This window comes from Sprattus sprattus (assembly GCF_963457725.1).
Source record: "Sprattus sprattus genome assembly, chromosome: 15".
NCBI classification, from domain to species: Eukaryota; Metazoa; Chordata; class Actinopteri; order Clupeiformes; family Clupeidae; genus Sprattus; species Sprattus sprattus.
The window spans coordinates 6302400-6313288 of NC_137913.1; the positions used below are offsets into that span (position 1 = coordinate 6302400).

Here is a 10889-nt window from a genome sequence, read left to right on the forward strand (position 1 = left end):
AGCCTTCATGAATTTCAAGATGTTATCAGTCTCACTTTTAAAGGGGAAAATCATCAGCAAGCATGTCTTTCAATCAAAGGACACAAGCCACGGCACAACAAGACTCCATCAGGATTAGATTAAAGGTGCATTAAGGATTAATAGCTATTCGCTAAAGGTATGCTAGCAGCTAAAACTAACGAAATCACTTGAAATGTGCTGACTTTGACATTATGACAAACTAATTACTCAACGACTGTCCTTACACAGTCAAACATCAATCATGTGCAACACAAGACTAAGCAAGACGGCAAATAAGCTACTTACTAGATCGGCAGAAGGTAATCAAAGTCAGGTCGGCAGGCATCGGCAGGCAAAACTACAGAAGGCAGTTATATGCCTATCGACCCTGCTATGCCATTGGCACGGACGCAATTCTCCATATTAAAAGTCATTGTAGCGCCCCAATTTTTTTTAAACTGTTATTTTAAGGTTAAACTGCTTATCCTAACCCTAATCCTGAAGCATAATTGTTGCATATTGTGCCTTTAAGTGATGATGATGACACATCAACAGAGCAGGTGAGGCCAGCTGATTATCAAACTACACTTCAGACAGACTAGTCTAGTCGTGGTATAAAGGACATTTCAGGGCCTGCAAGACAGTACTTAGAATATGTTCTTAAACTATTCTTACTGTTCACTCAGTTTACCAAATCGAAACTGCTTAAAAGACATAAGATGTACTGTAATTTCCTGACTATCAGTGTCGGGTTTGTACATTGATTTGATCACATTTCTACAGGAAAATATGGGTAGGCTATTTACGTAGTTTGATGAACAGCCATTTTGGCCAAATACATCCTTTTTGCTTTTTCACCAATTTTTTTTACATTTTATATCAAAATACAGCAACAACAACAACAAGGAACCAAACTGGATGGGTAACAGGAGGGTAGACATGACAGAACCTGAAGAGAGAAACACAACAGTCAGGTCAGGAAGAGACGCAGATATACTAGGAGGTTCAGGAAGAGAGGAGACGCAGATACACTAGGAGGTTCAGGAAGAGAGGAGAAGCAGATACACTAGGTGGTTCAGTAAGAGAGGAGACGCAGATACACTAGGAGGTTCAGGAACTAGGAGGTTCAGAAAGAGACACAGATACAGGGATGGGCAACTTTAATGCTGGAGAGGGCCACAACCTTTTCTTTATGTTACCAGAGGGCCAATTCCCACTTTAGGGCAGGCTTTCCCCTAGAAAACACCTATTATTTTTCCTGTGACCAAGCAAATCTAGGGGGGTCTGGGGGCATGCTCCCCCATAAGATTTTTTGTTTGAAAATAACCTTTTAAATAGTGTTTTCTAGTGAGTTTTAGGAAGAGAAATTAACAAATGTAGATTTAAAATATGACACAACAATAAACATATTGAAGACATCTGCTGAGATGGGTGATAATTATACTGTAGTATGGTAGGGATTTGCAGCTCAAGTGAGTAGGTTAACGTTGTAGGCTAGAGTTCAACTGAGTAAGGTAGCATAACCACAGGATCAATGAACGGCATGATACAAGAGAGCCATGACATCTAGAATTAACTCGAGATGATTTAATCATTTAGTTTCTTTTACTATTTTAAACTTCATGTTCATCACCTTTATATCCAGCAGCTGATTATGGCAGCTTACACCAGCTTGGGTCGGACTGTTGGTCCAAGTCTGTTTACTAAAGTTATCACCGTCTGTTCACTCACTCAATCACGACCAAACAGAGGCGTGTGCTTCCCATTGCAGTCTCAAACAGGCTGGATTCCTGTTGGACTTGATTTGCAGTTAAGTGTGAATTTGACGATCTCAAAATAAAACGTTTTTTAATTGTTTTATTGGTGGGGCCAAGGAAACTTTTGAGAGGGCACTTCTCAAGATCTGTACATAACTGTGTCTCGATTAAGTTGTTAAAGATATGCTCTGTTCAATTTCCGTGCCTGACAGCTGCAGGTCTGACACAGACCGCTATGATCCGTCATTTTCAGGGTTGAGGATAGCAACGACATCACGTACACAAGACTTCACAAACTCTCCCTCACTATATGACTTTTATATCGCTCACTATATGACTATGTTCCCTGCCAACTGATACGATGCCAACGTTACCGTTTCAGATTACTTTCAGAGTAATTTCAGAAAAAGCTGTCTGAGTCTGTTTCTCTGACTGACGATTCAAAGTATTTATGTTGTGCTTGCATAGCTCTGTGCCTTTAGGAAATTTAGGAGCTATGTTAGCATATTGCTAGATTACTGAGACGTGCATTTTTATTTTTTATTTTTTTTTATGTATCGGCGGGCCGCAATAAATGAAGAGATGTGCCACATGCGGCACGCGGGCCGCCAGTTGCCCATCCTTGACTTAGAGGTTCAGGAACTGGGACACAGTGGAATCTAGATCACGTGCCTAAATGCAAAGCAGGAACCATGTTGAGATTATATTAGAGTTTTGCAGAGTAACACATACTCCGAACCAGAAGACTGGCACACCACAGCAGTACAAAGCACAGAGTAGGAAGGCTTTGGGCAGAGAGACTGGAAGGACTAGGAGGGCTGGCTTTTTTGGGAAGGTGTCATGGATTGAGAGAGAGAGGGAAACATGACGGTCTAAGGCAAAGACAGGGAAGGAAAGGACAGAGGTCAAAGGTCAAGACGTCCATCTACACATTTTTCGTTTTACTCGTATTGGTGCTCTCCTCCTCTCTCTCATTCCTCCTCCGGTTCCACCTGGTCTTCGGGGGCGGCGTTGGGGTCATTGAAGTCCTGGTGCTGCAGAGCCTTGAGGTACTTCACCGGAGTGACTATGTGGGTGGAACCTGTGAGAAGACAGATGCTTCATGGCCCCGTTCACGTCACACAGCAGGAGCACTCATCATCTCGGTAAATACTCCAGGGAAAACAAGCGGTGTTCCACATAGCGTGTTCAAGCAGTCAACAACAGCTCCAAATCAGTGTGTGTTTCATAGCTTCTCTCTCCAGATACCATGTGAAATGAGTGCTAATAACTCTTATTAATGTAATTATGAATGTCCACACTGAGCGCTATCTTTAACGTGTCTTTACTCAACTCCTAGCTCGTACAACAACCACGCACGTCACGCAAGTATCACGTGATGACGTATCAACATATTCTTAATGTGATCATTCCATAACACTATATGTATGCCTCTGGGTGCTGGAGTTAACAGCAGAGGTGCTTTGAGAAGCACTACATGGGTACATGAGAACCATAAACAAAGTAGATTACCTCAAGAGCTTGATGGGGAAGTAAGTGCTGAGCTGGTAAGGTTATTTAAGATGATAGGGAAGGAGTGAAAGAAAACATACTGCACACGTTCTCTGTGTGGAAACATCCTGACATCATGTAGGTCAAATCCAGAGAACAAACAGACAACACCGTGACGCCTAATATCAATGTCACGGTTGCAATGAAAAGGCAAAGCTTAGCATTCCTTCACATTTAAAACTGAAAACGTATCACATGATTATTTAGCTTCTCCAGTTTGGCACAAGTGTATAACAGCCCTAAACCACTCAGTATAATTGTCCTACCAAGAAGCTTCAACTTGTCTGTGGCATCAACTCAACACACACATCTTAACACTCTAAGGTCCAAGGCCTTTTAGACTTTTCTAAGTTGTCTGACATGCCTTGATGTTTTTGTACATTTTGCTTAACTAAAAACATTGATGCACAAATGGAATATGTGATTCTATTCTAGAAGACCTCAGCAATAATATTAGAAAAGGGTTCAATGTTTCCGTGGTTGTTCTTTTTATGTCTCTAAGACGAAAACTCAAAACCACCACCTGCCTTTCCAGCTTGACATTCCTAGTCAGTCATGAATTCCCCTCTCTCACCCCTTGTCTCTGGACCGTTGCTTTCTGGGCGTGTCTCCTATGTTTGCCAGTGCTTTCTCTCCCCCTGACAGCCCTTGAGTCATCCACCCCAGCAGCAGAGGACCAGACCTGACTGCAGTGAAGTCTGTGGTACGGGGAGTGGCCTTTGCATGTCCAGGGTCAGGCCTGACTGCAGTGACCTCTGTAGTAAGGGGTCAGGCTTGACTGCAGTGACCTCTGTGGTACGGGGTCAGGCCTGACTGCAGTGACCTCTGTAGTAAGGGGTCAGGCTTGACTGCAGTGACCTCTGCTGGAACGGTGTCAGGCCTGACTGCAGTGACCTCTGTGGTACGGTGTCAGGCCTGACTGCAGTGACCTCTGTAGTAAGGGGTCAAGCCTGACTGCAGTGACCTCTGTAGTAAGGGGTCAGGCCTGACTGCAGTGACCTCTGTAGTAAGGGGTCAAGCCTGACAGTAGTGACCTCTCCTGTTACGTGTGCAAACACTACAGAGGACACACTGGCTTTTGTGCTGACTTACCATACGCACGCTACTATTATGCAAATGACAAATTCTTCGATTCAAACTAAATGTGGAGGCTGATGGAGGTTGATTCATGGTTCATTGCTCCTGAAACTTATCTCACAGTAAAATCCTGTTCTTACATTTTCCAAAAGCACTGACCATGCATTTTTTTTTTGGTCTCTGAGAGAGTTCTGTAATTATTTTTGTTTCACTTCCACTCCAGAACATTGTGAAATGAGACTGGATTGATGCCCAAACGCCTCCTCCTCTTCTCTCTCTCTATCTCTCCCTCACTCTCTCTCTTTCTCTCTCTCTCCCTCTCTCAGTTTTCTCTATCCCTCTCTCCCTCTCTTTCTCTCTCCCTCTTTATATCTCTACCTCTCTCTCTCTCTACCTCTCTCCCTCCCTCTCTATCTCACTACCTCTCTATCTCTCTCTCTCTCTCCATCTCTTTCTTTCTTTCTCATTCTCTCTCTCTCTCTCTCTCTCAAACACCTCCTCCCCCTCTTTCCCAACTCACCAACGAGAGCCTCCCACTTCCCGTTGGCCTGTGTGACCTCGTAGACGCAGCGCATCTCGCTGTAAGTCACGCCGCCGATGATGAAGACGATGACGCGAGGGCCAGTGCGCTGCTCGCTCGGGCTCTTGTTCTTGTGCCAGTTGCCATAGCGAGCACTGCTAGGAAGAAGGGGAAAGAGAGGAGGAACAAGAAACAGTTATAGAGACAGACAGCCAGACAGACAGCCAGACAGACAGACAAACAAACAGACAGACAGACAGACAGCCAGACAAACAAACAGACAGACAGACAGACAAACAGACAGACAGACAGACAGCCAGACAGACAGACAGACAGACAGACAGACAGACAGACAGACAGACAGACAGACAGACAGACAGACAGACAGACAGACAGACAGACAGACAGACAGACAGCAAGACAGATGAAGAGGAAAATGGTTCAAAGAATATAAAGATTGAAGGTATGCTAAATGCAATTATACCGTGATTCATATCAGCCTTTCCAGTTCATGTATGTGTGTATAAAATCTTCATATCTCACCTAGAAGCCGTGGTGGTTTTGGAAGAGGCGGTGCGCGTAGAGATGAATGGATACAGTTTAGGGTCCAGTTTGTCCTCAATGGCATCCTGTGAATGTATAAGAGAGAATCGGACGGATGAAGAGAGTACAAACACGTAAACAGCAAAACCAAAACAAGTGGGAGAAGAGGCAGAGCAGGCGAGAGACAGTAATGGCCAAGAGCAGGGGATTCTGGGGATTCTATAAGGGCAATGTAAATGAGTGGCATGTAATAATAATAATAATAATAAAACTTTATTTATATAGCACCTTTCATGCAAAATAATGCAGCTCAAAGTGCTTTACAGCAAATACTTCATCAAATTAACATAAATTAACATGTATGTTAATAATTACATCAAATTAACATAAAAACAAATTACATCAAATTAAATTACATCAAATTAACATAAAAACAAGGTTATAGTGCAAAACAAATAAATAAAAGAAAGAAAGAAAGAATAATACTGATAATAATGATTATTAAAATTAGCATAAAAACAGTGATAGAGTGAATAAATATGAGAAAAATTCAATACATAAAATGCATAGCATAAGATAAAGAAAATAAAACTGCAGATGTATGCTATTATGACGTAGAAACGATGGTTTACCTCCATGAGGTCTTTGACCAGTGGGGTCCATCGGGAGAGCTGATACGTCTGCTCACTGACCCTCTCCTTGCGGTCTGGCTTCTTGGTTTTCTTTGGCGCTGTCTGGACGTTCAGTTGTTAAACACACACACACACACACACACACACACACACACACACACACACACACACATATGAATTAGCTGGATGCACATGAATGAATGAATCAGGGCGAAGGTGTTGCATCTGGATGCTGAGGGTTTGCTCACCTCTATGATGACGGGCATTCCCAGGTTTGACATGTTGGAGATGATGTCACTGTCCTCCGGGGGGATATTGGCATGCTGCAGGAGTTTACAAAGGTTCTCTTCAGACACACCTGAGAGAGAGAGAGAGAGAGAGAGAGAGAGAGAGGGACGGAGGGAGAGAGAGAGAGAGGGAGAGAGAGAGAGAGAGAGAGAGGGACGGAGGGAGAGAGAGAGAGGTAGGTAGGGAGAGAGAGGGGGGGGGAGAGAGGGAGGGAGAGGTTGGTAGTGAGAGAGAGGGGGGGAGAGAGAGGGACGGAGGGAGAAAGAGAGAGAGGGAGAGAGGGAGAGAGAGAAAGGGAGGGAGAGAGGGACGGAGGGAGAGAGAGAGAGAGGTAGGTAGGGAGAGAGAGAGGGGGGGAGAGAGGGAGGGAGAGGTTGGTAGTGAGAGAGAGGGGGGGAGAGAGAGGGACGGAGGGAGAAAGAGAGAGAGGGAGAGAGAGAAAGGGAGGGAGAGAGAGAGAGGGACGGTGGGAGAGAGAGAGAGAGGTAGGTAGGGAGAGAGAGAGGGGGGGAGAGAGGGAGGGAGAGGTTGGTAGTGAGAGAGAGGGGGGGAGAGAGAGGGACGGAGGGAGAAAGAGAGAGAGGGAGAGAGGGAGAGAGAGAAAGGGAGGGAGAGAGCGAGAGGGACGGAGGGAGAGAGAGGTAGTGAGGGAGAGAGAGGGGGGGAGAGAGGGAGGGAGGGAGAGAGAGACAGAGAGGGACCGAGAGGGAGAGAGAGAAAGGGAGGGAGAGAGAGACAGAAAACTGAGAGAGAGGAACCCTGACAGAGAGCAGCTGACAGATCAGCATACTCACATACTATAATGCTGCCCGCAGCTCATAATCCCACCACAAGGGGGCATTACAGGTAAGAGAAAGATAATTCATGCAAGTGACAGAGATCAAAATTGGGAGAGAATGAGTCTCATACATATGCAGCCATACTCGGAGTGTAAATTCATTTGACGACACTGACGATGGCTTAAGGCCGAAACGCGTCTGTGCAAAATAAACTGGTCTTATTATTAAGGAGAAAAGCTTGAGAGTGCAGTTTTTATTCTACTAATAGTTAACATTCTTTTACTCGCACCCGAAAACTCATTTATACTTTATCCCTACTAATACTTGTTAATTCATCTCACCATTCTTCATGAAGATGTACAGCAGGATGATGCGGAGCTTATCGTGAACGGTGATGTTGGCATCGAGCAGGACGGGCACGATGGCCCTCATGGGGTCCTTGATCTTCTCCCCCTCTGCATCCGCACCCATGGCCAGGTCCTAACACAGAGGAACGGGGGTGAGAATCACAGATATTGATTTAATCAATTTCGATTAAAGGTTTTATATATATTGATATGTGTGTGTGTGTGTGTGTGTGTATGATGTTTGTGTGTGTGTGTGTGTGTGTGTGTGTGTGTGTGTGTGTGTGTGTGTGTGTGTGTGTGTGTGTGTGTGTGTGTGTGAGTGTGAGTGTGTGTATGTGTGTGTGTGAGTGTGTGTGAGTGTGTGTGTGCGCGTGTGTGTGTGTGTGTGTGAGTGTGAGTGTGAGTGAATGAGTGTGTGTGTGAGTGAATGAGTGAATGAGTGTGTGTATGTGTGTGCGTGAGTGTGTGTGTGTGTGTGTGTGTGTGTGTGTGTGTGTGTGTGTGTGTGTGTGTGTGTGTGTGTGTGTGTGCACTGTGCACTGTGCACTGCAACTGAAATGAAAAAATAACTGCCCTGGGCAATCAGACTCCTAGCCTGGTTAACTGCCCAAGCCAATCAGACTCCTAGCCTGGTTAACTGCCCCAGCCAATCAGACACCTAGCCTGGTTAACTGCCCCAGCCAATCAGACACCTAGCCTGGTTAACTGCCCCAGCCAATCAGACACCTAGCCTGGTTAACTGCCCCAGCCAATCAGACACCTAGACTGGTTAAGCGGCCCCAGCCAATCAGACACCTAGCCTGGTTAACAAAGTTGCTATGAGAAAAGCAAAGCTCAGCTGATTTCTCGTTCCTGAAAATCACACTATTTAAAGTCATGTGCCAATAACATAACGTAACCAGAATGACATGTAATAACTGATCAGAAGGTACTCCGTCATAACCAAACCGTGAAGCAATTTCAGCATAACAGATTTAGCTTTCATAAAGGATAAGCAGAATATTAATGTGAATTATACCTATACACATAAAGCACACAGATTTCACATTATACCTATACACATAAAGCACACAGATTTCACATTATACCTATACACACAAAGCACACAGATTTAACACTTTGTTTATAAACACAAAGCACACAGATTTCACACTTTGCCTATACGCATAAAGCACACATTTCATATTCTTTAGGTAAATAAATGTCAACATTTTCTCGAACCAGGGAACATTAGTTTCTCCCAAGGTGTAGTTTCTGTATCAACGCTTTCAGTAACACTATTGCACCAGGACAGCAAACTGGATCAACCCTTTCAGTAACACTATTGCACCAGGACAGCAAACTGGATCAACCCTTTCAGTAACACTATTGCACCAGGACAGCAAACTGGATCAACCCTTTCAGTAACACTATTGCACCAGGACAGCAAACTGGATCAACCCTTTCAGTAACACTATTGCACCAGGACAGCAAACTGGATCAACCCTTTCAGTAACACTATTGCACCAACAGGGGTCTGTGAATGTGCTTCTTATCCTTCCATATCACATGCTCATTTTGCCCTATGTAACTCAAAATAATTCAAACACAAATCTCAATGGACTATGGTCCAGGGCCGACCTCTCTGAATAAGATGGAAAGGGCATATTATAATCAATGTCTTCCAGACACAAGTATCAACAGAAAACATGGTCAAATTCTGGAAATGTCTGAAAAGTAGATTTCTCCTAAAACCTCTTCATTGGCAGAGAATAACAGAATCAATAGGTACCCATGACAACGAAACCTTGCCTATCTTCACAGCTCTTTGACGGCATTCATGTGCTTGCTGGCTGTATCTGCTGTTTTCAGCCTGAAGTGTACCTGCAGTGTTGCTCCAACCAGACACTAGCATTAGCTGTTCTGTCAAGAGCGCTAACACCTTGTGTCACTGAATTAGAACAGGAACACGCTGCATGGCACAGTGCCTAAGTCTGAGGCTGGAATGGTTACACCTAAAGAGTGACAATGTAAATCCCTACTAAGCTTTTCTGGTTTCCCCCTTTCCTTTAGTGTGTTATGTAGCGTTTTGTGCATGTAAACAGTCTGTAAAGTTACAAAGCCCAAAGTACATGCCAGAGGGAGTTACTCTCTCCCAGAGAAAACCACTTTTCTCAGCTGCCTGAAGCATCCTGTTGGAATTCCAGCCCTTTTCCTTGGTTGATGGTTGATGAAATAAAACTATGAACATTGGAAATTAGCATAATATGTCCTCAATAATTTCCAATAAGTTCCATTGAAGGTGAGGCCTATATTTCACTGACAGTTCAGTTCAGTTCAGTTCAGTTCAGTTCAGTTCAGTTCAGTTCAGTTCAGTTCAGTTCAATTCTAATTAATTTAGTTCAGTTCCATTCCAAGTAATTGATGGCTTGCATCACAGGAACGCAGCAAACAGTGTAGGACTGCTCAGATATGTATCTGACCTTTCACACAACCTCGGGCATATTGGTGGCAAAAGCGGTTACTTTTTCTACGTAATAAGTTATAACCATTGACGGTGTACCTGTTCCACGCGACACAGCTTGTCCACAGTGCCCTGATACTGATTCATGCAGTCCTCAGCCAGGTGCAGGTGAGTGGAATACTGTAATTCAGAAAGCAAACACAGAGTCAAGATATCTAGCTCCTCTCTGCTTTTCATTACAGATGAATGGAGTACTGAAGTGGCAAGAGTAAACAGAGTCAAGAAAACTAACTCCTTCTCTTGTTTTTTTTTGACAGCGTACCTTACAAACAGGGCTGTGATTGGGTTATTTGACAGTGAACCTCACAAACAGGGCTGTGATTGGGTTATTTGACAGTGAACCTTACAAACAGGGCTGTGATTGGGTTATTTGACAGTGAACCTTACAAACAGGGCTGTGATTGGGTTATTTGACAGTGAACCTTACAAACAGGGCTGTGATTGGGTTATTTGACAGTGTACCTTGCCCAGCTCCTTCTGATACTGTGGCATTTTCTTCAACATCTCTGATAGCTGCTTTAGTGAGGTCTGCAATACACACAAAAAAGAAACAGTCGGAAACTTAAATAATCGATTTAGCAAAAGACTTAGGTGTTTTATTAGACATCTAGACTGTACACAACAGTAGCTGGGATAGCTGAGGAAAACAAAGCATACCTTCTCTCCAGTGTTCATCTTTTTGCTTGATGTGAAGTCCTTCAGAGATTTTGTCACTGCCCTGTGTGTGGAGAGAGAGGAAAGATTTCAGGAGATTCGCCATAGCAACAAAAATAGAACCCCATTATTGATCCACAGAAATCAAAAGTTGTTTCTGCTGGGTATATACAGTAATCATTGCAAAGACCTACGTGGATACTTCTGCAATGTGCTTGTGACGCAAGCTCATCCAAAG

The 10889-nt window shown here is 44.0% G+C and overlaps 1 protein-coding gene across 1 annotated transcript in view; it reads right to left on the reverse strand.

Annotated features, from left to right (window-relative positions):
* Window positions 1-2728: 2728 nt before the first annotated feature.
* stxbp1b (syntaxin binding protein 1b) overlaps window positions 2729-10889 on the reverse strand; it is a gene marked incomplete at both ends in the record, with an annotated part of 18379 nt that continues 10218 nt past the window's right edge. The window contains 10 exons of the mRNA XM_080853186.1: window positions 2729-2838; window positions 4906-5060; window positions 5449-5534; window positions 6081-6182; window positions 6329-6438; window positions 7489-7627; window positions 10037-10117; window positions 10460-10525; window positions 10655-10715; window positions 10846-10889. The exon at window positions 10846-10889 is cut by the window's right edge and continues 64 nt beyond it. Coding sequence (XP_080709312.1) covers window positions 2729-2838; window positions 4906-5060; window positions 5449-5534; window positions 6081-6182; window positions 6329-6438; window positions 7489-7627; window positions 10037-10117; window positions 10460-10525; window positions 10655-10715; window positions 10846-10889 — 954 coding nt within the window. The remainder of the gene's footprint in view (window positions 2839-4905; window positions 5061-5448; window positions 5535-6080; window positions 6183-6328; window positions 6439-7488; window positions 7628-10036; window positions 10118-10459; window positions 10526-10654; window positions 10716-10845) is intronic.